This window comes from Tursiops truncatus, chromosome 2 (genome assembly GCF_011762595.2).
Source record: "Tursiops truncatus isolate mTurTru1 chromosome 2, mTurTru1.mat.Y, whole genome shotgun sequence".
In the NCBI taxonomy this organism is placed as follows: domain Eukaryota; kingdom Metazoa; phylum Chordata; class Mammalia; order Artiodactyla; family Delphinidae; genus Tursiops; species Tursiops truncatus.
In genome coordinates, this window is record NC_047035.1 from 109,287,091 (window position 1) to 109,313,526 (window position 26,436).

General features: G+C 36.5%; 1 protein-coding gene and 1 long non-coding RNA gene across 3 annotated transcripts in view; one reads left to right on the plus strand and one right to left on the minus strand.

Moving 5' to 3' along the window:
- The window catches only part of IQCH (IQ motif containing H), a 113,505-nt gene that overhangs the window by 77,324 nt on the left and 9,745 nt on the right, over positions 1–26,436 (plus strand). For both annotated transcript variants that reach the window (XM_019948794.3, XM_073801160.1), the window contains one exon: positions 18,761–18,840. In XM_019948794.3, the coding sequence (XP_019804353.3) occupies positions 18,761–18,840 (80 nt within the window). The remainder of the gene's footprint in view (positions 1–18,760; positions 18,841–26,436) is intronic.
- The window catches only part of LOC109552341 (uncharacterized), a 176,747-nt gene that overhangs the window by 27,517 nt on the left and 122,794 nt on the right, over positions 1–26,436 (minus strand). Inside the window, exons 4-5 of the long non-coding RNA XR_004525218.2 lie at positions 24,827–24,977; positions 15,583–15,629 (exon numbers count right to left, since the gene is read on the minus strand). This is a non-coding gene — a long non-coding RNA (uncharacterized lncRNA). The remainder of the gene's footprint in view (positions 1–15,582; positions 15,630–24,826; positions 24,978–26,436) is intronic.

Sequence of the window (26,436 nt, forward strand, 5' to 3'; positions counted from 1 at the left end):
AATCCCACAAGTCCTTGAGGCTCTGTTAATCTCTTTCCCCTAGTCTATTTTCTCTCCATTGATCAGACTGGGTAATTTCTATTTTTCTGTCTTGCAGTTCAGGGGTCCCCAGCCCCCAGGCTGCAGACCAGTATGAGTCCATTTCCGGTCCGTGGCCGGTTAGGAACCAGGCTGCACAGCAGGAGGAGACTGGCGGGTGAGCAAGCAAGCGAAGCTCTGTCTGCCGCTCCCCATCCCTCCCCATCACTCTCATTACCACCTGAAGCATCCCCCCACCCCATCTGTGCAAAAACTGTCTTCCACCAAACCGGTCCCTGGTGCCCAAAAGGTTGGGGACCGCTGTTCTAGCTCACTGATTCCCCTGCCTCCTACATTCTGTTGTTGAGCCATCCACTGAATTTGTATTCAGATGACCATAGTTTTCTGTTCCAAATTTTCAATTTGTTAAAAAATATACACTTAAAAATGGTTAAGATGGTAAATGTATTGTGGGTTTCTTTTTTTGTTTCTTTGTTTTTTGCCACACCACGCAGCCTGTGGGATCTTAGTCCCCCAACCAGGGATTGAACCCGGACCACAGCAATGAAAGTGCTGAGTCCTAACCACTGCATCACCAGAGAATTCCCTGTTACATGTATTTTTTAAAATATTTCATTTATTTATTTATTTGTTTGGTTGTGCCAGGTCTTAATTGCAGCAGGCATGCTCCTTAGTTGCAGCTTGCCAGCTCCTCAGTTGTGGTACATGGGCTCAGTTGAGGCAGGTGGGCTCCTTAGTTGTGGCATGCAAACTCTTAGTTGCAGCACGCATGTGGGATCTGGTTCCCTGACCAGGGGTGGAAGCCAGGCCCCCTGCACTGGGAGCATGAGTTTAACCACTGCGCCACTAGGGAAGTCCCTGTTATGTGTATTTTAACACAATTTAAAAATTCAACTTGGTTCCTCTTTATATATTCTATTTCTTTGTGGAACCTTTCTATTTCTTTGCTGAGTTTTTATATTTTTTCATTTGTTTCAAGTGTTTCTGTAATTGCTTGGGAACATTTTTATGATGGCTGCTTTAAAACTTTTGTCAGGTAAATTCTAAGATCTCTGTCATCTCAGTGCTGGTATCTATTCCTTGTTTTATTATTCAGTTTAACATCTTCCTGGTTCTTGGTATGGTGAGTGATTTTCAATAGAAACTTTGACATTGTGGGTATTATGTTATAAGACTCTGGTTCTTATTTAATCTGTTTTATCTATTTCCTCTGACACCCCTATTAATTCCCTATGCATCTGAGGAATAAGCCAAATTAGCTATGATATATCGTCCTGTTTATGTATTGCTAGATTTCATTTGCTAATATTTTGTTTACCATTGTTGTTGATGCATGAGGCTGTCCTAAATTTTCCCTTTCCTATGTTTTCCTTAGGTTTTAGTATCCAGGTTAGTTTTGCCTTCAGTGAGTGAGTACCATCTCTTTTTATATTCTCTGGAAGCATTTGGATAAAATTGGTAATATTTCTTTCTTAAAGAAATAAGTTTGGAAGAATTTACCAGTGGAGCCATTTGAATTTGTAGTTTTCTTTGGGAGTAGGTTTATAATTGTAGGTTTAATTTCTTTAACAGGTATAGGACTATTTTGATTATCTCTTTTGTCTGTTTCAGTTCAGTAAATTAACTTTGTCTAAGAAATTTGTCCATTTTATTTAAACCTTCAAATTTATCGGAATAAGGTTGTTTATAATATCCTCTAATTATTTTTGTAACATCTGTAAAACCTGTGGTGATGTACATTTTCATTCCTGATGTTGGTTATTTACGCCTTTCTGTTTTTTCCTTGGTTGGTCTCTCTAGGAGTTTATCCATTTTATTATTATTTTCAAACAACCAAATTTTGACCTTACTGATTCTTTCTACTAGATATTTGCTTTCTATTTTATTGGTATCTGCTCTTACCTTTATTATTTCTTCCTTCTGTTTACTTTTTCGAGGTTTAATTTTCTTGTTTTCTTAACTTATTGGTACACACCCTTAGCTCATTAATTTCAACTGTTACTTGTTTCTGATATATAAACAGAAGGTTATAAATTTCACACAAAGCACTATTTAGCCAAATTCCCTAAGTTTGTTATGTCATATTTTCATTACCATTTAATTCAAAACATTTTCTAATTTCCATTGCGATTTCTTCTTCAACCCATGGAATATTTAGAAGTATACAAATTTGAGTACTTTCTACGTATCCTTTTTGTTATTGATTTGCAGCCTAACTCCATTGTTTAGAGGACATACTATGTATGCTTTCAGTTATTTGAAATCTGACTTGCTTCTTGGTCTTTGCATATGATCAACTTGGATGAGCACATATTCTGCATTTATTAAGTGCAGTGTTATGAATATATTCAGTTAAGTCAACTTAATCATGTTATTCAAATTTATGTCTCTATTAATTTTTTTGCCCATTTATTCCATCCACTGCTAAGAGAGGTATGTTAAAGTCTCAAATTATGATTGTAAATTTGTCTATTTCCTTTTATTTTTTGTCAGTTTTTTCTTAATATCACACATATTTTAAATTTACTCTTTACAGAAGGAAATGTATTTTTCACCAAAAGTAAGAAGTGCACTAAAAAGTAAGAATCAGTTTTAAGCAAGGGTGAACAAACTCTTTATGTAAAGGGTCAGATAGAAAATATTATAAGCACTGCATGCCACATATAATCTCTGTACATATTCTTTTTATTTTGTTTTGTTTTGTTTTTGCAAGCCTTAAAAATTGTAAAAACCTTTCTTAGCTTGAGGACCATAGAAAAACAGGCTACAGGCCAGATTTGGACTATGGAATACTTGACTTTAAGTATTAAAGTTTAATGTATTCCAGTAATTATATTGAGAGCTAAATAAAATTTAAATCAATAGGTATATTTGTACACTGACTATATGCCCAGTTTCCAACATTTTATCCTTTGTACTTTCAATATTATGAAATACTTCTGGGTTTCTTTAATGTGATTTTTTTTTTCTGGCATCACGTCCTCTGGAACATGTTCACCCTTTCATCACAACCACTTTTCTCATTTTTGTCAATAAGTTAACCTTAAAGTTCCTCTGGTTGCATTACCAGAGTCTTGCGAATGGTGGCAATATCAACATTCCAATAGTCAGCTATTTCTTCTAGAATTCTACTTATAATCAATTTTTATTTCACTTACAGCACTATCAGTTTCAGGGTATTTTGCTGAACTTTCAGCTTTGTTAACTGATTCTATCTTTCAATTATCAATTTTTGTAAAAAATCATGTGGATTTATCATTGAGAGAAAAGAAGGCAATACCACTACATTCTTTGCAGTCTGTGTGTGAACCCAAAAGCAGATACACAGTGGCCAATCACTGATCATGATATGCACCTTTCACTTACATAATGATTTGTGGAACAAAGATCTAGCAGCAAAGTTTGTGCTTTATGCCATTACTGACAGTTACTATACCATAGTAACTGAAATTTGAACACTGCTGTTGGGGGACTGGTATTATTTAACGAAACTGTGGTACCAAATTTGTGCCGTTTGGAATGGTACAAAGTGAAGACTCTTTGTATATTAAATGTGAATGGTCTAAACACACCAGTTAAAAGACACAGATTGTCAGATTGGATAAATAAAAAAGACTCAACTATATGTGGTCTACAAGAAACTAACTTTAAATACAGAGACATAGAGAAGTTAAAATAGAAGGAGGGGAGACGTGATAAATCTTACTTACAGAAGAATTCCAAATAATATAAGTAGTTATTCCTCCCTCCAGGAGGTGGAGCTTAATTCTCCCTCCTTTGAATGTGGGCTGGACTTAATGACTCATATCCAAATAATAGGGTATGGAAAGGGGAAAAATTTTAAATTTACAGAGGAGAAGCCTGGCAAACCCTACCTTAACCAAGGATAATACATCATGACCATGTAGGGTTTATCCCAGGAATGCAGGACTTTCTCAACACTTAAAAGTCAATGTAAGTAAGTCAGAAAGAGAAAAACAAATACTGTATGCTAACACATATATATGGAATCTAGAAAAAAAAAGATGGCTCTGAAGAACCTAGGGGCAGGACAGGAATAAAGACATCGAGAATGGACTTGAGGACACAGGGAGGGGGAAGGGTAAGGTGGGATGAAGTGAGAGAGTGACATGGACATATATACACTAACAAATGTAAAATAGATAGTTAGTGGGAAGCAGCTTCATATCACAGGGAGATCAGCTTGGTGCTTTGTGACCACCTAGATGAGTGAAATAGGGAGGGTGGTAGGGAGCAAAAGAGGGAGGGGATATGGGGTTATATGTATACATACAGCTGATTCACTTTATTATACAGCAGAAACTAATATAACATTGAAAAGCAATTAGATTCCAATAAAGATGTTTAAATAAAAGAAAAAAAAGAAATAAACAAAAGAGATGGTATAGTTTTTAAAAAGTCAATGTAAGTCATCATATCAATAGACTGAAGAAGAAAAATCATATGACCACCACAATAAATAAAAATAAAATAAAATTCGACATCCATTTGAATTCAAAGCCTTAAGCAAACTAGGAATGTAAGGAATTCCTCAGACTGATATAGGATATCTACAGTTAAAATCTTACTTAATGGTGAAAAACCAACTGCTTTCTCCCTAAGATCAGGAATAATACAAGAATATCCACTCTCACCACATCTATTCAACATTGTACTGAATGTCCTAGCCAATGCAATGAGGTAAGAAAAACAAAGGCATGCAGATGGAAAGAGAAGAAATAAAATAATCTCTTTGTAAACAGAATGATTACTACATGGAAAATCTGAAAGAATCTAACACACACACACACACACACAAAGCCACTAAAATGAATAAGAGAGGTTAGTATGGTTTCAGGATACAAGGTTAATATGCAAAATTAATTGAATTTCTATATACTAGAAAGGAACAATTGGAAATTGAATTTTAAAAACAATGCCATTAAAATAACACCAAAAAATGAAATACTTAGGTATGAAACTAAAAAATATGTACAAGATCCGTATGCTGAAAACTCCAAAATGCTAATGAAAAAAATTCAAAGAAGACCTAAATAAATGGAAAGGTAAGCCATGTTTACTGGTTAGAAGACTTGATATTGTTATGATGTTAATTCTCCCAAAATTGTCTATAAATTCAATGAAATCCAAATCAAGATCAGTAGACTTTTCTTGGTAGAAGTTAACAAGTCAATTCTAAAATTTGTATGGAAAGGTAAAGATGGTACAATAACCAAAACAATTCTGAAAAAGAAAAACATCAGAGGATTCATGTTGTCTGAGTTAGTATAAAGCTAGAGTTATCAGGACAATGTGGTATCAGAAAAGGATAAAGACAGAGGTCAGTGGAACAGAATAGAGAGTTCACACATATACACTGATTTTTGACAAAAGTGCAAAGGCAATTCAATGGAGAAAGGACAGTCTTTTCAATAAATGATGCTTGAATAATTGAAGATAGCTATATACAGAACCTTGACCCACACCTTGCACCATATACAAAGATTTATTCAAAATGTATCATAGAAGTCAGTGTAAAGCCTAAAACTATAAAACTTTTAGAAGAAAACAAAGGAGGAAAATATTTGTTTTCTTGGGTTAAGCAAAGATTTCTTAGATGGCACACCAAAAGCATAATCCACAAGAGTAAAACAACTAATATCTTGGCCTTAATCAAAACTTAAAACTTCTATTCTTTGAAAGACAGTGTTAAGATGGTGAAAAGAAAAGCTACAAATTGCGAGTAAAAATTTCAAAACACATCCTTGATAAAGGGGTCATAGGGGTCCCAGAAGGAGAAGAGAGAGAGAAAGGACCTGAGAAAATATTTGAAGAGATTATAGTCGAAAAATTCCCTAACATGGGTAAGGAAATAGTCACCCAAGTCCAGGAAGCACAGACAGGCCCATACAGGATAAACCCAAGGAGAAATATGCCGAGACACATAGTAATCAAATTGACAAAAATTAAAGACAAAGACAAATTATTGAAAGCAACAAGGGAAAAACGACAAATAACATACAAGGGAACTCCCATAAGGTTAACAGCTGATTTCTCAGCAGAAACTCTACAAGCCAGAAGGGAGTGGCATGACACATTCAAAGTGATGAAAGGGAAGAACCTACAATCAAGATTACTGTACCCAGCAAGGATCTCATTCAGATTCGACGGAGAAATCAAAAGCTTTACAGACAAGCAAAAGCTAAGATTATTCAGCACCACCAAACTGGCTCTACAACAAATGCTAAAGGAACTTCTCTAAGTGGGAAACACAAGAGAAGAAAAGGAACTACAAAAACAAACCCATAACAATTAAGAAAATGGTAATAGGAACATACATACCGATAATCATCTTATATGTGACTGGATTAAATGCTCCAACCAAAAGACACAGGCTTGCTGAATGGATACAAAAACAAGACCCATATATATGCTGTCTACAAGAGACCCACTTCAGACCTAGGGACACATACAGACTGAAAGTGAGGGGATGGAAAAAGATATTCCATGCAAATGGAAATCAGAAGAAAGCTGGAGCAGCAATACTCATATCAGATAAGATAGACTTTAAAATAAAGAATGTTACAAGAGACAAGGAAGGACACTACATAATGATCAAGGGATCAATCCAAGAAGAAGATATAACAATTATAAATATATATGCACCTAACATAGGAGCACCTCAATACATAAGGCAACTGCTAACAGCTATAAAAGCGGAAATCGACAGTAACACAATAATAGTGGGGGACTTTAACACCTCACTTACATCAATGGACAGATCATCCAAACAGAAAATTAATAAGGAAACACAAGCTTTAAATGACACAATAGACCAGAAAGATTTAATTGATATTTATAGGACATTCCATCCCAAAACAGCAGATTACACTTTCTTCTCAAGTGCACATGGAACATTCTCCAGGATAGATCACATCTTGGGTCACAAATCAAACTTCAGTAAATTTAAGAAAACTGAAATCATATCAAGCATCTTTTCTGACCACAACACTATGAGATTAGAAATCAGTTACAGGGAAAAAACATTAAAAATACAAACACATGGCAGCTAGATAATACACTACTAAATAACCAAGAGATCACTGAAGAACTCAAAAAGGAAATTAAAAGGGCTTCCCTGGTGGCGCAGTGGTTGGGAGTCCGCCTGCCAATGCAGGAGGCACGGGTTCGACCCCTGGTCCGGGAAGATCCCACATGCCGCGGAGCAGCTAAGCCGTGCACCCCAACTGCTGAGCCTGTGCTCTAGAGCCCAAGAGCCACAACTACTGAGCCCGCACGCCTGGAGCCCATGCTCTGCAACAAGTGAAGCCACCGCAATGAGAAGCCTGCGCACCACAACTAGAGAAAGCCCGCGTGCAGCAACGAAGACCCAACACAGCCAAAAATAAATGAAATAAATTTGTTAAAAAAAAAAAAAAACCTAGAGACAAATGACAACAAAAACACGATGATCCAAAACCTATGGAATGCAGCAAAAGCAGCTCTAAGAGGGAAGTTTATAGCCATACAAGCCTACGTCAAGAAACAACAAAAATCTCAAATAAACAATCTAACCTTACACCTAAAGGAAATAGAGAAAGAAGAACAAACAAAACCCAAAATTAGCAGAAGGAAAGAAATCACAAAGATCAGAGCAGAAATAATTGAAATAGAATCAAAGAAAACAATAGCAAAGATCAATAAAACTAAAAGCTGGTTCTTTGAGAAGATAAACAAAATTGATAAACCTTTAGCCAAACTCATCAAGAAAAAGAGGGAGAGGACTCAAATCAATAAAATTAGAAATGGAAAAGGAGAAGTTACAACAGACAGTGCAGAAATACAAAGCATCCTAAGAGACTACTACAAGCAACTCTATGCCAATAAAATGACAAACCTGAAGAAATGGACAATTTCTTAGACAGGTAGAACCTTCCAAGACTGAACCAGGAAGAAATAGAAAATATGAACAAACCAATCACAAGTAATGAAATTGAAACTGTGATTTAAAATCTTCCAACAAACAAAAGTGCAGGACCAGATGGCTTCACAGGTGAATTCTATCAAACATTTAGAGAAATGCTAACACCCATCCTTCTCAAACTCTTCCAAAAAGTTGCAGAGGAAGGAACACTCCCAAACTCATTCTATGAGGCCACCATCACCCTGATACCAAAACCAGACAAAGATACTACAAAAAAAGAAAATTACAGACGAATATCATTGATGAATATAGATCCAAAAATCCTCAGCAAAATACTAGGAAACAGAATCCAACAACACATTAAAAGGATCATACACCCTGATCAAGTGGGATTTATCCCAGGGATGCAAGGATTCTTCAATATGCGCAAATCAATCAATGTGATACACCATATTAACAATTTAAATAATAAAAACCATATGATCATCTCAATAGATGCAGAAAAACTTTTGACAAAATTCAAAACCAATTTATGATAAAAACTCTCCAGAAAGGGGGCATAGAGGGAACCTACTTCAACATAATAAATGCCATATATGACAAACCCCCAGCAAACATCATTCTCAATGGTGAAAAACTGAAAGCATTTCCTCTTAGATCAGGAACAAACAAGGATGTCCACTCTCACCACTATTATTCAAAATAATTTTGGAAATCCTAGCCATGGCAATCAGAGAAGAAAAAGAAATAAAAGGAATACAAATTGGAAAAGAAGAAGTAAAACTGTCACTGTTTGCAGATGACATGATACTATACATAGAGAATCCTAAAAATGCCACCAGAAAACTACCAGAGCTAATCAATGAATTTGGTAAAGTTGCAGGATACAAAATTAATGCACAGAAATCTCTTGCATTCCTATACACTAATGATGAAAAATCTGAAAGAGAAATTAAGGAAACACTCCCATTTACCATTGCAACAAAAAGAATAAAATACCTAGGAATAAACCTACCTAAGGAGGGCATCCCTAGTGGCGCAGTGGTTGAGAGTCCGCCTGCCAATGCAGGGGACACGGGTTCGTGCCCCGGTCCGGGAAGATCCCACATGCCACAGAGCGGCTGCATCCGTGAGCCATGACCGCTGAGCGTGCGCGTCCAGAGCCGGTGCGTCCGGAGCCTGTGCTCCACAACGGGAGAGGACACAACAGTGAGAGACCCACATACCATACACACAAAAAAAAAACCTACCTAAGGAGACAAAAGACCTGTATGCAGAAAACTATAAGACACTGATGAAAGAAATTAAAGATGATACCAACAGATGGAGAGAGATAGCATGTTCTCGGATTGGAAGAATCAATATTGTGAAAATGACTATACTACCCAAAGCAATCTACAGATTCAATCAATCCCTATCAAAATACCAATGGCATTTTTTACGGAACTAGAACAAAAAATCTTAAAATTTGTATGGAGACACAAAAGACCCCAAATAGCCAAAGCAGTCTTGAGGGGAAAAAAATGGAGCTGGAGGAATAAGACTCCCTGACTTCAGACTATACTACAAAGCTACAGTAATCAAGACAATATGGTACTGGCACAAAAACAGAAACATAGATCAATGGAACAAGATAGAAAGCCCAGATATAAACCCACGCACCTATGGTCAACTAATCTATGAGAAAGAAGGCAAGCATATACAATGGAGAAAAGACAGTCTCTTCAATAAGTGGTTCTGGGAAAACTGGACAGCTACATGTAAAAGAATGAAATTAGAACACTCTGTAACACCATACACAAAAATAAACTCAAAATGGATTAAAGACCTAAATGTAAGGCCAGACACTATAAAACTCTTAGAGGAAAACATAGGAAGAACACTCTTTGAGATAAATCACAGCAAGATCTTTTTTGATCCACCTCCTAGAGTAATGGAAATAAAAACAAACAAATGGGACCTAATGAAACTTAATAGCTTTTGTAAAGCAAAGGAAACTACAAACAAGACAAAAAGATAATCCTCAGAATGGGAGAAAATATTTGCAAACAAATCAATGGACAAATGAGTAATCTCCAAAATATATAAACAGCTCATGCAGCTCAATATTAAAAAAACAAACAACCCAATCCAAAAATGGGCAGAAGACTTACATAGACATTTCTCCAAAGAAGACATACAGATGGCCAAGAAGCACATGAAAAGTTGCTCAACATCACTAATTATTAGAGAAATGCAAATCAAAACTATAATGAGGTATCACCTCATACCAGTTAGAATGGGTATCATTCGAAAATCTACGAACAACAGATGCTGGAGAGGGTGTGGAGAAAAGGGAACCCTCTTGCACTGTTGGTGGGACGTAAAGTGATACAACCACTATGGAGAACAGTATGGAGGTTCATTTAAAAACTAAAAGTAGAATATCCATATGACCCAGCAATCCCACTACTGGGCATATACTCAGAGAAAACCATAATTCAAAAGACACATGCACCCCAATGTTCATTTCAGCACTACTTACAATAGCCAGGTCATGGAACCAACCTAAATGCCCATCGACAGACGAATGTATAAAGAAGATGTCGTACATATATACAATGGAGTGTTACTCAACCATAGAAAGGAACGAAATTGGGTCATTTGTAGACATGTGGATGGATCTAGAGACTGTCATACAGAGTGAAGTAAGTCAGAAAGAGAAAAACAAATATTACATATTAACACATATATGTGGAACGTAGAAAAATGGTATAGATGAACCAGTTTACAGGGCAGAAATTGAGACACAGATGTAGAGAACAAACGTATGGACACCAAGGGGGGAAAGCAGTGGCGGGTGGGGGTGGAGGTGTGATGAATTGGGAGATTGGGATTGACATGTATACACTGATGTGTATAAAATGGATAACTAATAAGAACCTGCTGTATAAAAAAATAAATTAAATAAAATTCAAAAATAATATTTGAGTTCAATAAAAAAAGAGAGAGAATAACAAATATTGTTTATTAATGCATATATGTGGAACCTAGAAAAATGGTACAGATGAACTGGTTTGCAGGGCAGAAACTGAGACACAGATGTAGAGAACAAATGTATGGACACCAAGGGGGGAATGTGGTGGGATGAATTGGGAGATTGGAACTGACATATATACACTAATATGTATAAAATGGATAACTAATAAGAACCTGCTGTATAAAAAAATAAATAAAATAAAAGCCAAATACCTTCTCTATCCACTGGAAAAAAATAGATTGTAAAAGCTGTTAAGAAAACATAAAATACCTATGATAAACCATGATGGAAAAGAACATGAAAAAGTATATATATATATATATATATATGTATAACTGAGTCACTTTGCTGTACAGCCAAAATTAAACACAATACTGCAAATCAACTATACTTCAATAAAATTTTTTTAAAAAGAGAAAAGAAAAAAACAAACAAGCAACCCAATAACATAATGGACAAAAGATTTGAACAGACATTTTACCAAAGAACATAAATGAATGGTAAATAGATATATGAAAGTATGCTTAACATCATTAATCACTAGGGAAATAGAAATTAAAGCAAGTCTTAATAAACTTAAGACAACTGAAATCACACCAAGGTTCTTTTCCAAACACAATGGTATGAAAGTAGAAATCAATTACAAAAGAAAAACTGGAAAATTCATAAATATGTGCAGATTAAACAACAGGCTCCAGAACAACCAGTGGGTGAAAGAAGAAATCAAAAGGGAAATTTAAAAAGATCATGAGACAAATGGAAATACACCATACCAAAGCTTATGGGATGCAAAAAAAGGAGTTCTAAGACAGAAGTTTATAGCAATAAATGTCAACATTAAGAGAAAAGAAAAATCTGAAATAAACAACCGAACTTTACACTAAGAACAAACTAAGCCAAAAGATACAGGAAGGAAATAACAAAGACCAGAGTGGAAAGAAATGAAATAGAGACTAGAAAGACAAGGGAGACTATCAATGAAAAATAAGAGTTGTTTTTGGAAAGATAAATAAATATACAAACCTCTAACTAGACTAAAAAAAGAGAGAAGACTCAAATAAATAAAAGCAGAAATGAAAGAGGAGACATTACAACACAGAAATACTAAGGATCATAAGAAACAACTATGAATAATTATATGCCAAAAAATTAGACAGAAGAAATGGAAGAAATGGATAAATTCCTGGAAACATAAATCTACCAAGTCTGAATCATGAAAAAACAGAAAATCTGAACAGACCAATTATTAGCAAGGAGATTGAACCAGTAATCAAAAACCTCTCAACAAAGCAAAGTCCAGGACCAGATGAGTTTACTGGTGAATTCCACCAAGCATTGAAAGAAAAATTAATAGCAATTCTTCTCAAATTCTTCCAAAAAGTAAAGTAAGAGGGAACACTTCCAAACTCATTTACCCTCATACCAAAGCCAGACCAGGACACTACAAGAAAAGAAAATAACAGGCCAATATTCCCGGTGAACACAGATGCAAAAATCCTCAAGAAAATATGAGCAAAGTGAATTCAACAGCACATTAAAAGGATCACACACCATAATCAAGTAGGATTTATCCCTGAGATGCAAGGATGGTTCAACATATGCAAATCAATAAATGTGATACACCTCATTAACAAAACAAAGGATAAAAATCATATGATCATCTCAGTAGCTGCAGAAAAAGCATTTGAAAATTCAACATCCTTTCATGATGAATACTCTCAAAAAATTGGTATAGAAGAAACATACTTCAACATAATAAATGCCATATATGACAGACCACAGCTAACATTATACTCAAAAGTTAAAAGCTAGGGCTTTCCTGGTGGCACAGTGGTTGAGAGTCTGCCTGCCGATACGGGGGACACGGGTTCGTGCCCCGGTCCGGGAAGATCCCACATGCCGCTGAGTGTCTGGGCCCGTGAGCCATGGCCACTGAGCCTGCATTCCAGAGCCTGTGCTCTGCAACGGGAGAGGCCACAACAGTGAGAGGCCCGCGTACCACAAAAAAAAAAAAAAAAAAAGCTAAAAGTTTTTCCTCTAAGATCAGGAATAAGACAAGGATGCCCAGTCTTGCCACTTTTATTCAACATAGTTGTGGAAGTCCTAACCAGAGAAATTAGGCAAGAAAAAGAAATAAAAGGCATCTAAACCAGAAAGGAAGAAGTAAAACTGTCTCTGCAGATAACATAATATATATTGAAAACCCTAAAGTTACTACCAAAAAATGGTTAAAACTAATCAATGAATTCAGTAAAGTTGCAGTATACAAAAATCACTATACAAAAATCAGTTGCATTTTTATACACTATCAGAAAGAGAAATTAAGAAAACAGTCCCATTTACAACAGCACCAAAAACAATGTACTTAAGATTTAACCAAGGAGGTGAAAGATCTGTGCACTGAAAACTGTAAAACATTGATGAAAGAAGTTGAAGACACAAATAACTGGAAAGCTATTGTGTGTTCATGGACTGGAAGAATTAGTATTGTTAAAATGGTCATACTGTCCAAAGCAATCTGCAGATTCAATGCAATCCCTATTAAAAACCCAATAGCATTTTTCACAGAAATAGAAAAAATAATCCTAATATTCATATAGAACCACAAGAGACACCAAATAGTGAAAATAATCTTGAGGAAGAAGAACAAAACTGGAGGCATCACATTTCCTGATTCCAAACGATATTACAAAGCTATAGTAACCAAAACAGCATGTTATTGGCATAAAAACAGACACATAGATCTATGGAACCAAACAGAGAGCCCAGAAATAAACTCATGCTTTTATGGCCAATTAATTTTTGCAAAGAATTCAAAAATATACAATGGGGAAAGGTTAATCTCTTCAATAAATAGTGTTGGGAAAACTAGACAGCCACATTAAAAAGAATAAAAGTGGGCCCTTATCTCATACCATACACAAAAATTGACTCAAAATGGATTAAAGACTTGAACATTAGATGTGAAACCATAAAACTCCTAAGGAAATAGCATAGAGGATAAGCTCTTGGAAATGATTTTTTTTTTTTTGATTTGACACCAAAAGCAAAGGCAACCAATGCAAAAATAAACAAGTTAGGTTACATCAAATTAAAAAGTCTCTGCACAGCAAAGGAAATTATCAACAAAATGAAAAAGCAACCTGTGGAATGGGATAAAATATATGCAAACCACATATCCAATAAAGGGCTAATACACAAAATATACAAGAAACTCATAGAACTCAATAGCAAAAAAACAAATAACCCAAATCTTTTAATGGGCAAAGGACCTGAATAGACATTTTTCAAAAAAGACAAACAAATCCAACAGGGACATGAAAAGGTGATCAATGTCATAATCATCAGCAAAATGCAAATGAAAACAACAATGAAGTATCACCTCACACCTGTTTGAATGGCTTTTATCAGAAAGACAAGAGATAACAAATGCCAATGAGGATATGGAGAAAAGGGAATCAGTGTACACTGTTGGTAGGAATATAAACTGGTAAAGCTGCTATGGAAAACAATATGGAGGTTTCTCAATACCTTAAGAATACAGCCACCACATGATTCAGCAATTTCGCTTCTGGGTATATATCCAAAGGAAACGAAGTCATTATCTCCAGAGATATCTGTACTCCCATGTTCATTGCAGCATTATTCAAAATAGCCAAGGTATAGACACAACTTAATGTCATATATTTATAGTGGGATATTATTCAGTCTTAAAAAAGAAGGAAATTCTGCCATTTGGACAACATGGATGAATCTGGAGGGTATTAATGCTAACTGAAATAAGCCTGACAGAGAAAGACAAATACCACATGGTATAGCTTATATGTGGAATCTAAAAAAAAAAAAAAAATCAAACTCATAGAAACACTGAGTAGAAAAATGGTTGCCAGGGTTTGAGGGGTGGGGGAAATAGGGAGAGGTTGGTAAAAGGGTACAAACTTTCAGCTACAAGATGAATAATGTCTGAGGAGCTAATGCATAACATGATGACTATAGTTGATAACACTGCATTGTATAATTGAAATTTGCTAAGAGAGTAGAAAAATGTTCTCACTAATAAAAAATATAAAAACATGAGATGACGGATGTGTTAATTAACTAGATGGGGGAATCCTTTCAAATATATATATATATCAAATATATAATCACAATGTTCACTTTAAATATCTTACAATTTCATTTGTCAATTATACTTCAATAAAGCTGTAATTTTAAAAAAGGGAAGGAACAAATAAATAATATGAAAATGAAAAAAGGCAGAAACTACAGACAGGTAGAATTTTTAAAAAACATAATATGGTAACTTAATACCAATACATTTTTAAAAACAAAATGAAAAATTTCCTAGAAAAATCTAAATTACCAAAGTTAACTAAAGAAAAAATAGAAAACTTAAAGAAAACAATACCATTAGATAATTTGATTTGGTAGTCAAAAATATCTGTCTTCCACATGGACATGTGCACACATGCACACACACACAAATATACCAAACAAAAAGGGCCTCAGGTCTTTTATAGGGAAGTTTTACCAACTTTAAAGGGTCAGGTAATTCTTATATTAAACTATTCCATGGTAAAAGAGAAGAAGGAACGCTTACCAACTGATTTTATGATGCTACTTTGGTACCAAAACTGGATGAGGACACTGCAAGAAAAAATATATATAAATCAATCTCAGGAACATAAAGGTAAACATTCTAAATAAAAGTTAGCAGTATGTTTTTTACATTCATCATGATCAAGGAAGAATGTGAGGAAAATTCAACATGAGAAACATCTAACAATACAATTCGCCACATTAACAGATTAAAAAAGAAAAAACCCTGTGATCATCTCAATACATACTAAAATTTTAAAATCATACAATACAATTCAACATTAATAACAAGAAAAAACTTCTGGGCAGAGTAGAAGTAGAAGAGAATTTTCTGAACCTGATTATTGTCTTCAACCAAAACCCCACAGAAAACAATGTTCTTAGTAGGGAAACTTTAGAAATATTCTATTTCCTCATTAAAAGCAGAGACAGTTGAGGGATGACCACTACTGCCATCATTATTACTGCCATCACTATTGAGCATTGTTCCTGAGGCCCTTGCACATGCAGTAAGACAGAGCACAGAATAGAGAGAATAAGGAGGGGGAGGGAGGGGTACCAGTCAGGAATGTATGTGACTGCAAATATCAGAAACCCTAACTACCTCATGGCTTAAACAATGAGGAGTTCATTTATCTCATAAGGAATCAGGAAGTAGGGACTCTAGTGCTGATGCTGCTGACACACAGGGTTAGAACGAGTCTCTGCTTTACCTTCTTTAACATGCTTCATTTCATCCTCACGCTTGCTAACTCACAGCTCTAAGATGACTCCTGCAGATGTGGGCCTTAACATACACACTCCAGGCAGGAAGAGGGAAAAATAGTGGCAACAATCTCTTCCCAGAAGCCCCGGGATGGACTTCACTTCTCACTGATCACATGGCCACTGTTAGGTACAAGAAAGGCTGAGAAAGTGAATGTCCAGGGAGAAGAGTAGGATTAGGATTAGGATTTGGGACACACTTATACTAAATACTTAGGGTGATAAATTATGCTTGGTCTAATGCATTCATGAAATTCTGGTCTAATCCATTCATGGATATTAAATATGTTTAATATCTAGGGCATACTTATACTACAACATTACTTGTTGCTTGTCTAAAGTTTAAATTTCACTGTGTGCCCTTTAAAAAAATTTTTTTTTGCTAAATCCGGAAACCCTAGAAGCTGGGGATGTTGTTACCCTGAAAAAATTGAGGTTCTAAAATCAGCAAGGAAGAAGGGGGGATGGCTTCTTGGGAGGCACATGCCAATAACTACCACAGAAACATACAAATTTCTCCAGAAAGACAAGATTTATTTCCCTGACACTGACACTGGCAAAATTTATCCAACAGATTTTTCCAGAAGGGAAACTGAGTAGCAAAACAGGCAGTGCCTTAGGATGCAGACACATTTTTCAAATGCATGTGTCCCATAAAATCCAAGGATACATGAAGTTATACATTTAATGATAGAATTTCTGCAGGTAACTGAGAAAAACCTCAAAATAATTTTTTAGAGATACCATTAACTGGATTATCCATGTGAAATTACAAATCTTTTAGATCTTCATTCTACCAAATTTCACTGAAATTTTAATAAATTCCTTTAAAAATCATGCCCACTTCTCAGCTGCTATTTTGTTTCATCATGGGAATTTAACCATAAATCTCATTTGTCTGCAGGAACCTGAAAGTTAAACAAAAAGTGTACTGAGCTTGCAGATAATAGGAATAACAGGCTTTATGGGTGAATCTGTGGACTCACAGTAGCCTGGGTATAACGGTGTGAACTGACCTTCAAAGTGGGAGAGCCAGGTTCAAGTGGACAGTGGGGTAGGACAGCACAGAAGTCAAGGCAAAAACTTGTAGGATGAAAATAGAGTCTTCACACACTACAGTTGTCCCTCACTATCCTCAGGGGATTGGTTCCAGGACCCCCAGTGGACACTCAAATCTGCGGATGCTCGAGTCCCTCCTATAGTATGGTATTGCACAGTTGGCCCTCTGTATTCCCGGGTTCTGCATCTGTGGATTCAACCAACTGCGGATGGAAATTGGTTGAATCCGCGGATGCAGAATCCATGGATACAGAGGACCGACTGTATAGCCAATTGCCCGGCCTTAGGGAAGTTGGTGGGCAGTCTCGCAGTCCTGGAGGATCGCTGGAAGACAGGGAAACCAGGAAGATGGTAAAACGGGGTTGGTCCAATGCAACAAATGTCTTCTGTGGAGGTGATTTTTTGTGTGCTAAGACTCTGGACTTCCTGCTACTTTTAAAGAGATGGCTGAAGATACTCCTTGCAGCCCACTTGAGGCAATGTGAGAGAACTGAGTCCTCAAAGTGGAATTCTAAATCGTATACTGATGTGTTGTATTTAACGAATATCTGTCAGTTCTTTCTAACATGGTTGTTAGAAAACTGACAGAAAAGGGGTGGAGTAAGGAAGTGAGTTGAAAGAAGCCTCACTTCTTTGACTGAATTAACTATTTAAATAAATTATTTCTTCTCTTTCTTAGAAAGAGTAGGGTAAGGATTTTTCTCTCCTGAGAATGCCAAATTTGAGCTTTTCTGTAAAGGGCAGTTGGGTTTGCTGCCAGGCAACAGGAGAGATCCCATTTCTCTTCCAAGCATTGTCTAGCATGGAGGCTTACCCACCATGGACTAGATGTGTTCTCCAAAAGTTGCTGCTTATAGATTTAATTCATTTCAAAAATAATATTTACTTGTGTTTTTCACTTGTTTTATTTACCTGAAGCCATTTTAATTCTTTAGAATTTTCTTTTTAAATGACTATACATTAGAATAGTCCATCTTATATAGTTATATTTATTTACCTTTTAAGTGAACTTGGGAATACGGCTATTTAAAGAAATCTTATAGCGAAACATCATATAAGACAAAGATAACTCTCTAAATTGCTTGCTTTTAAAATCTGCCTTTTCCTCTAGGAAATTTGCATAAGGGGAGCTGACCTTATGTTCTGATGGAACTGTTGCCCTTCCAAGCTCTTTGCTTCCCTTTTGAAGTCAATTATCACAAATGTTTCATTGAATTGATACAAGAACGACTGGTAGTGAACAGTGAATGGGTGACAGAGCCATCTGACTTTCAAGGTGCAAACCCAGTAGCATCAACCCAATGAATAAGTCTCTCTTTCTGGAAGAGGTAACATTGCACCACTTCCATCCACAGCCCCTTTCGCTATACCCCAGAGAACACAATCGATTCCAGCGGAAGTGAAGACTCCCTCTCTCAGGAAACAAAGATCAAAGGTATTCATATTCCTAACTAACGAAAGAAAATTGTTCTGATTTACAATATTCTCAGTGAGATTTTTGGTAATACGCACATGTTATCGAGTTGTACCTTTCACATAGAAATAAATACTATTTCAGCTGCTGCTGGAATGCATTTGATTTTAAAAGGGAAGATTGTTATGCAGGTAAACTCTACCATGACAATATCAGTAGGATCTAAAAAATTCCATCATGTTGCATTATTTCGAGATGAACTAAATGACTGAGTCAATCTCTACTGCTAGCTGGTCAAGGGCCCAGGAGTCCGGAATACAAAACTATTGCTTTATATTCCAATTTGTGTTGCATAGGGTATGTTATTGTGAGGTTTCATTTATCTTTAAGCATAGGATAATAAAGCAAGTTCCCCGATTTTGTACAGATACCTTAATGCGGAAGGGAAAGGAAATCTGTATTCTTTAACATTAGGACCTCACAGTACAACATGCTCATGCTTATGGAGATTCTCCTGGTTTAAAGGTGCTGGACTTTTGTAGCTTGCTTTCTTATGTTTATGAGCCACAAGACAGACTAGTAATAATTGAAACTTTTCACCACAGAAGGAGACAGCTGGCAGAGTTTTTTTTGTCTGGGCTTACCCTATGTGGTCATGTTTACAGCTGCTCCCATTTTTTTAAAAAAAAAAAAGAAAGGAAGAAAGAAAGAGAAATTGAAGAGTGGCACAGAAGAAATTAATCCTACTATGTCTGCATAGTAAACTGTTACCTGTTCTTTCCAGACCTTCATCTTTTAATGCCCACGTCTTCCTCAAGATGTTTTCACTGTATTTGCAGCACTGGTGGGCTGTTTCCCCTTAAGAGATTTCCAAGCTTTTTATGTAGCAGTATGTCATGTGACACCCCAGTTGTCATGGCAAATATTTGTGTTTCATGAAACACATGGGTTAAAAAAAAAATCAATGTAAATGGCCAAATCCCAAGACGGACAGGCCTTCAGGCTAGTGTTTGGCCTGCACCATGATTGTTTCAGATTCAGCTGTTTAACAGGCTGTGCGAAGGCCATGGGCTAATGTGCATAATGGGAACAGGCAGGCGCACCTGTTTTGATTCTCACTGTGTTCGAGCTCTCAGGTTCCACAGTTTCTAGGTAACAGATCTACAGGTAATATAAATATGACTGTGTTTTAGCCAGTAAGTGGTCTATCTCAAAAATATATATTTTTAAAATAATGACATTTCCTGAGTGCTAATTAACCCTGCCTTTAATCTCTTCCCTGTTGACTTCATGAAGCTTTCCCCTACTGCTAAAAGCAGTAATATCTGAAGACTTCCCCGTGGTCCCGAATTAGTACATTTCTGAATTGACTCTTCAGCGGTAAATGAAATTATTCATTACTCTCTGGAAAGTTCCTAGCATGGAAGTTAAAAGGCTAAGAGAAAGACTGTGATATGCCTGGACTCATGATAAACCCAGAACAGAGCTTGGATCAGTCCCCACCACCGGGCAGTGTGATACCACATGGAGAAACCCTTTCTTGAAAATACTTCTCTGCCTGTCCCCTTGAAGTGGGACTTGGCATCCGATTATAGTTGTTTCTGTAAATATTTACTTTGTCAAACTCTCTCTTCAAAGCAAACAGGGCCCTTGGCAAGCAGAGCATCACTGTCTGGGGTGGGAAATGTCTTTCTGATTATTAGCTCCTGCCTGCCTGGAAAGAGGGGATAGGCTGGCCCAGAGGGGGAAGCTGGGGAAGTGGGGGGTGGGGGAGGGGGAGGGAGAGACTCTGTGCCTTCTATTTGTTTTGTAAAATTGCCCATGAGAGTCATTTTGACTTAAACTGTGTCTGTTCTTCATTGTAGGGGAAAGGCAGAAAGTCAAGAGGATATCATGATAGGAAGGTCTATAATTTGTGTGACTAGTTGAAATTTGGGGTTTGTCACCTGATGTCCCTTCCTTTTGCTTCAGGGCAAAAGTACGGGAGGCAGGTTTGACAGCTGGAGACGACAACAAAAGTTCTTTCGCTCTTCTTTTATAAAAGAAATTAAATCATGTTTTCAGAAAAGAAAACATGGTTCATTTGAAGTGGAAAACCCTTTTTTCCCCCTCTGTTGGGACTGAATTATTTCTCAGACTGCAGTCCAAAAAAGTGATTTAGCGTACTCAAATTTTTCTGAATCACATCAGTCTTCAACCTCTATCTAAGATTTTCATCTTTTAAAAGTACACTTAGAAAGAATAAAACAAAAAAACAAAACTCAGTTGTCCTCCAGCATGTACTTACACGTGTGCGTGTGTTTATACACGTGCACACATGCATACTACATCTATGATGTAATAGGTAAGAGTGTGGGATTTAGAGTTAAGCCGACTAAAAGAAATAAGGTAACCAAAAAGTTGGAAAAATAAAATAGTTCCCACAATGGCAAGTACATGCCAGTGAGGAGCATTCCGTAAGGCCATGCATGTGTAATAAAAGTTCTGAACACCCAACTAGTAAGTAACAGAGCAAGAGCTGGATTTTCCTCTTACTAATAAGGGAACTTCGAGCAAGTCACTTAAATTCTCTGTACCCCACTTGCCTCCTCTGAGAAATGGGGATGATACCTCCTTTCTCTAGGGTGGCTGTGAGGGTTAGAGGCTTTAATGTGTGTGAAAGTGCTCTGGAACAATAAAGTGCTTGTTTCATAATGCACTAGTCTATTTTTAAGAGCATCTTCTAGGCCTCCCTCTCTTGGTGATCTTATCAGTAAGAAGTTCATAGGGAGTTTAGTCACCCTTTTTCAAGGAAAAAGAGACCACCTTTTGGATCTCCTTATACTCCTGCAGAGCTGAGAGCAGACAGGGCTGTATTTATAGCAATGACTGCATATAGTCGTCTGAACCTGACAGAAGGGTGCTCCTGGATAAACAAATCAGTGCAATTCGATCCCCTAGCTTTTCTTGACTTCTTGCTGTGAGGTAATTGTGAGCTTGCTCCTGCACCTTAAAATTAGGATGCGTTATGGTTTTCTCAGGGCGTAAGCCCAGTAGTAGGATTGCTGGGTCATATGGTAGTTCTATTTGTAGTTTTTTAAGGAACCTCCATACTGTTCTCCATAGTGGCTGTACCAATTCACATTCCCACCAGCAGTGCAGGAGCGTTCCCTTTTCTCCACACCCTCTCCAGCATTTATTGTTTCTAGATTTTTTGATGATGGCCATTCTGACCAGTGTGAGATGATATCTTATTGTAGTTTTGATTTGCATTTCTCTAATGATCAATGAAGTTGAGCATTCTTTCATGTGTTTGTTGGCAATCTGTATATCTTCTTTGGAGAAATGTACCAAAATGTTCATTGCAGCTCTATTTACAATAGCCAGGAGATGGAAGCAACTTAAGTGTCCATCATCGGATGAATGGATAAAGAAGATGTGGCACATATATACAATGGATAATTACTCAGCCATAAAAAGAAACGAAATTGAGTTATTTGTAGTAAGGTGGATGGACCTAGAGTCTTTCATACAGAGTGAAGTAAGTCAGAAAGAGAAAGACAAATACCGTATGCTAACACATAAATATGGAATCTAAGAAAAAAAAAATTTCATGAAGAACCTAGGGGTAAGACGGGAATAAAGACACAGACCTACTAGAGAATGGACTTGAGGATATGGGGAGGGGGAAGGGTAAGCTGTGACAAAGCGAGAGAGTGGCATGGACATATATACACTACCAAACGTAAACTAGATAGCTAGTGGGAAGCAGCCACATAGCACAAAGAGATCAGCTCGGTGCTTTGTGACCACCTAGAGGGGTGGGATAGGGAGGGTGGGAGGGAGGGAGACGCAAGAGGGAAGAGATATGGGAACATATGTGTATGTATAACTGATTCACTTTGTTATAAAGCAGAAACTAACACACCACTGTAAAGCAATTACACTCCAATAAAGATGTAAAAAATAATAAATAAATAAATAAATAAATAAAATTAGGATGCGCTTTAAGAATACTAAGGCATTATCTATCTGGAATATTTCTAACAGCTAATGTTGATTGAGCATGTTCTTAGAACATGGCACTAAGCATCTTCCATACCCACTGAATGCTCACAGCAGCCCTAGAACCTTTGTACTGTCATTGTCCCCAGGCCCACACAGCTGGTAAAGAGGTACAGAGGCTCCAGAATTTGTACCCCCTCCACATACCAGGTTATGAACTCTTCCTCATGGGCTGGTTCTCCAGATATTACTACTACTACTGCTATTACTACCAGCAACTAACATGCATGTTCCTAACACTTTACAGGGAACATCTCACTTCATTTTTACAACATCTCTATGTAGTAGGTACTATTATTATTCCCATTATACTGGGAGGACCTGCATACAGGGAGGTGAAGGTCATCCAACTAGTAAGTGACACAGCCAGAATGAACTGCATGACTGTCAGAGCCCCAAAGCATTAGACACGTTTTAAAAATCTCAATAATTTTTGATGGAAATCTTTCTAAAAGATGTATCTCTGCTTCCCTAATATAATTTTAACATTTTCTATCTTCAGTATTATATATGCATATATCCAGTTTCCGGTGTCTTTTTTTGTTTGTTTCCTTCAGTATCAGGACAGTAGTTGTCACCTTTGCTCTCATGTCTACTTTTATTGGTTCTGAATTTAACAGCCCTTTCTGTGTCTTCTAGATCATTTAACCAAGTACATCTTGTTGAATAAGTTTGAGTCAATCAAGTTCTGCATAAGGATCCAGGAATAAAATAATAAACCATAGTAGAGTTTGTAGTAATTATTTCAAGAAATCCAAAAAAAAAAAATCCTAGGCCTTTATTTTTAGGAATCTAGTTCAAAGGTTTCAAGTTGCTAAAACTGCCTCTCTTAACAAATAAATCTTTTTATTATTTTAACAACTATGTCTATGGGACGTGAGAGTCCAGGTTAAATTCATGAGTGTGTTTGCTTCTGGGAATGGTGGAGGGAGAGGAATGAGCTAAAAAGAAATATAGAGAGGACTTCAATTGTACCTAATGTTTGGTTTCTTTCATTTAAACACACATATAAATATATGAATAAATATATTTAAAATGTATGTTATAAATAATAACTATAAATATATAAAATGAACTATAGTTTTAAACTATTAAAACTTTAAATACATGTATTTTTGTCTTCTTTGCATCATATGTATATACATATATATATATATCATATATATCTATTATATATATTCTGTGTTATCTAACCTCACAGTAGGACCTCACAGTACAACATAATTCATCCTCATGGAGATCTTCCTGATTTAAAGCTACTGGACTTTTGTAGTTCACTCTCTTGAGTTTATGAGCCACAGATACATATATATCTCAAAGAAGACTCAAAAAGAAACTCAAAGAAACTCAAAGAAACTCAAAAAGATTAACATGTGTCCATGGTAGATTTTTAAATTATTCTCTATACTTTTCTGTATTCTAGAGACTTTTTCTAAATTAAAGAAAAAAATAAAAGAAAATCCTATTTCTCAAGTCATACCTCTGTTGTAAAATTTCCTTCGGTGTAGAAAGGTTAGGTTTGGGTGATAACATTTTAATGTCAAATGTGGGGTCTTGCTTCTCTTAGTCATTTTGTTATATTGTTACTTTCTTTAGTATTTTCCCAACATATCAATATATTCTTAATCTTCTTGTTAGAAAACTGTGATTATTTTTCAGGTAAGTCAGCTGAACTATTTTAATCAGGTAACAAGTGTGACAGTGAACATTATCAGTGCCCCATCCAGTCTCCTTCCCCCCTATCTGTATAAAGAGGAGATTAGACCAGGTCATTGTTTTTAAGGAGCTTCCACATCCCCTATGACACTCACCCTGATGCCCCCAGGTAAAGGAGAAAAGCAGAAGCTCCCAGTAGGTGGGGCTTTAGGCCTCTCACCCACAGCAGCTGTGTTAACTGTTTTACCTCTTTAACATCAAATTATGTTGTTTTTGAACAAAGTGTTCCAGGCTTAAAAATACATACTTTGAAAACCACTAAGCGATCTCTAGCAGCAGTTTCGACTTTGACTTGTCACGTCTAGTGGGGGAAGAAGACTACTTCTTGAAGAGTATACAGTGCCTTCCTGGTTGGCTCTGTGCTTCCATCACAAGCTGGTCTCCTTTCTTGTCTTGGCCTAAAGGGTTAAAGAGAGTGAGGTATGTACTTTGACAAGCATTAGCACTCAAAAACTGGAGGTACAAGATGAGATTCAAAAGGAAGTCCAAGCCTAATTTTCTCTTTTAGACTCACTTTCCATGATAAGACCTCATTTAATTTACCAACTTAAAGGAAGAAGAGGAAAATAAATCTGAAAACAGAAGAAAAACTGTGGCATCTTTCAAAGCCATTTTCTGTTTTCTCTAACTCATTAGAAATTGTCAGCTTTACCTATGTATTTTTGGCGTGAAACTTTCAAAGTGAATTAAAACTAAACAGTTTTATTTGCAAAACAATTTTTCTTGCAAGACATCATTGACAAGAAAAATTTTTATAAAATTATTTTTACTTCATAGCATCATCTAACTACATTTTTTTAACATTTTGAAATTTATTTATTTATTTTTGATTATGTTGGGTCTTCGTTGCTGCGCGTGGGCTTTCTCTAGTTGCGGTGAGCAGGGTCCACTCTTCGTTGATGTGCACAGACTTCTCATTGTGGTGGCTTCTCTTGTTGTGGAGCACAGGCTCTAGGCATGCAGACTTCAGTAGTTGTGGCTTGGGGGCTCAGTAGTTGTGGCACACAGGCTGAACTGCTCCGTGGCATGTGGCGTCTTCCCAGACCCGGGCTGGAACCCGGGTCCCTTGCATTGGCAGGCGGATTTTTAACCACTGCGCCACCAAGGAAATCCCTAATTGTACATTTTCATTGCATGTGATTAATAATTTTATTGGGTTGATCAAAAAGTTCGTTTTGTTTTTTCTGTAAGGTGGCTCTAGTAGCACTCAGTTGTCTTTAACTTCATTTGAAACAATTCTGTTAGATTGTATTGTGACAGCTGTCATATCAATGTGCATTTAAAAAAAAACTTATCAAAATTGGTGAATTTTTGTGTAGCCATTTTAATTTTGAAGATGGAAGAAAAAAAGTAACATTTTCAGCATATTATGCTTTATTATTTCAAGAAAGGTAAAAACGCAACTGAAACGCAAAAAAAGATCTGTGCAGTGTATGGAGAAGGTGCTGTGACTGATAGAACGTGTCAAAAGTGGTTTACGAAGTTTCATGCTGGAGATTTCTCACTGGATGGTGCTCCACGGTTTGGGGGTAGACCAGTTGAGGTTGATAGCGATCAAATCGAGACATTAATTGAGAACAATCAGCGTTATACCACGCGGGAGATAGCCAACATACTCAAAATATCCAAATCAAGTGTTGAAAATCATTTGCATCAGCTTCGTTATGTTCATCACTTTGATGTTTGGGTTCCACGCAAGTTAAGCAAAAATAACCTTGACCATATTTCCACATGTGATTATCTATTTAAACTTAATGAAAACGTTCCATTTTTAAAACAAATTGTGATGGATGATGAAAAGTGGATACTGCACAATAATGAGGAATGGGAGAGATTGTAGGGCAAGCAAGATGAACC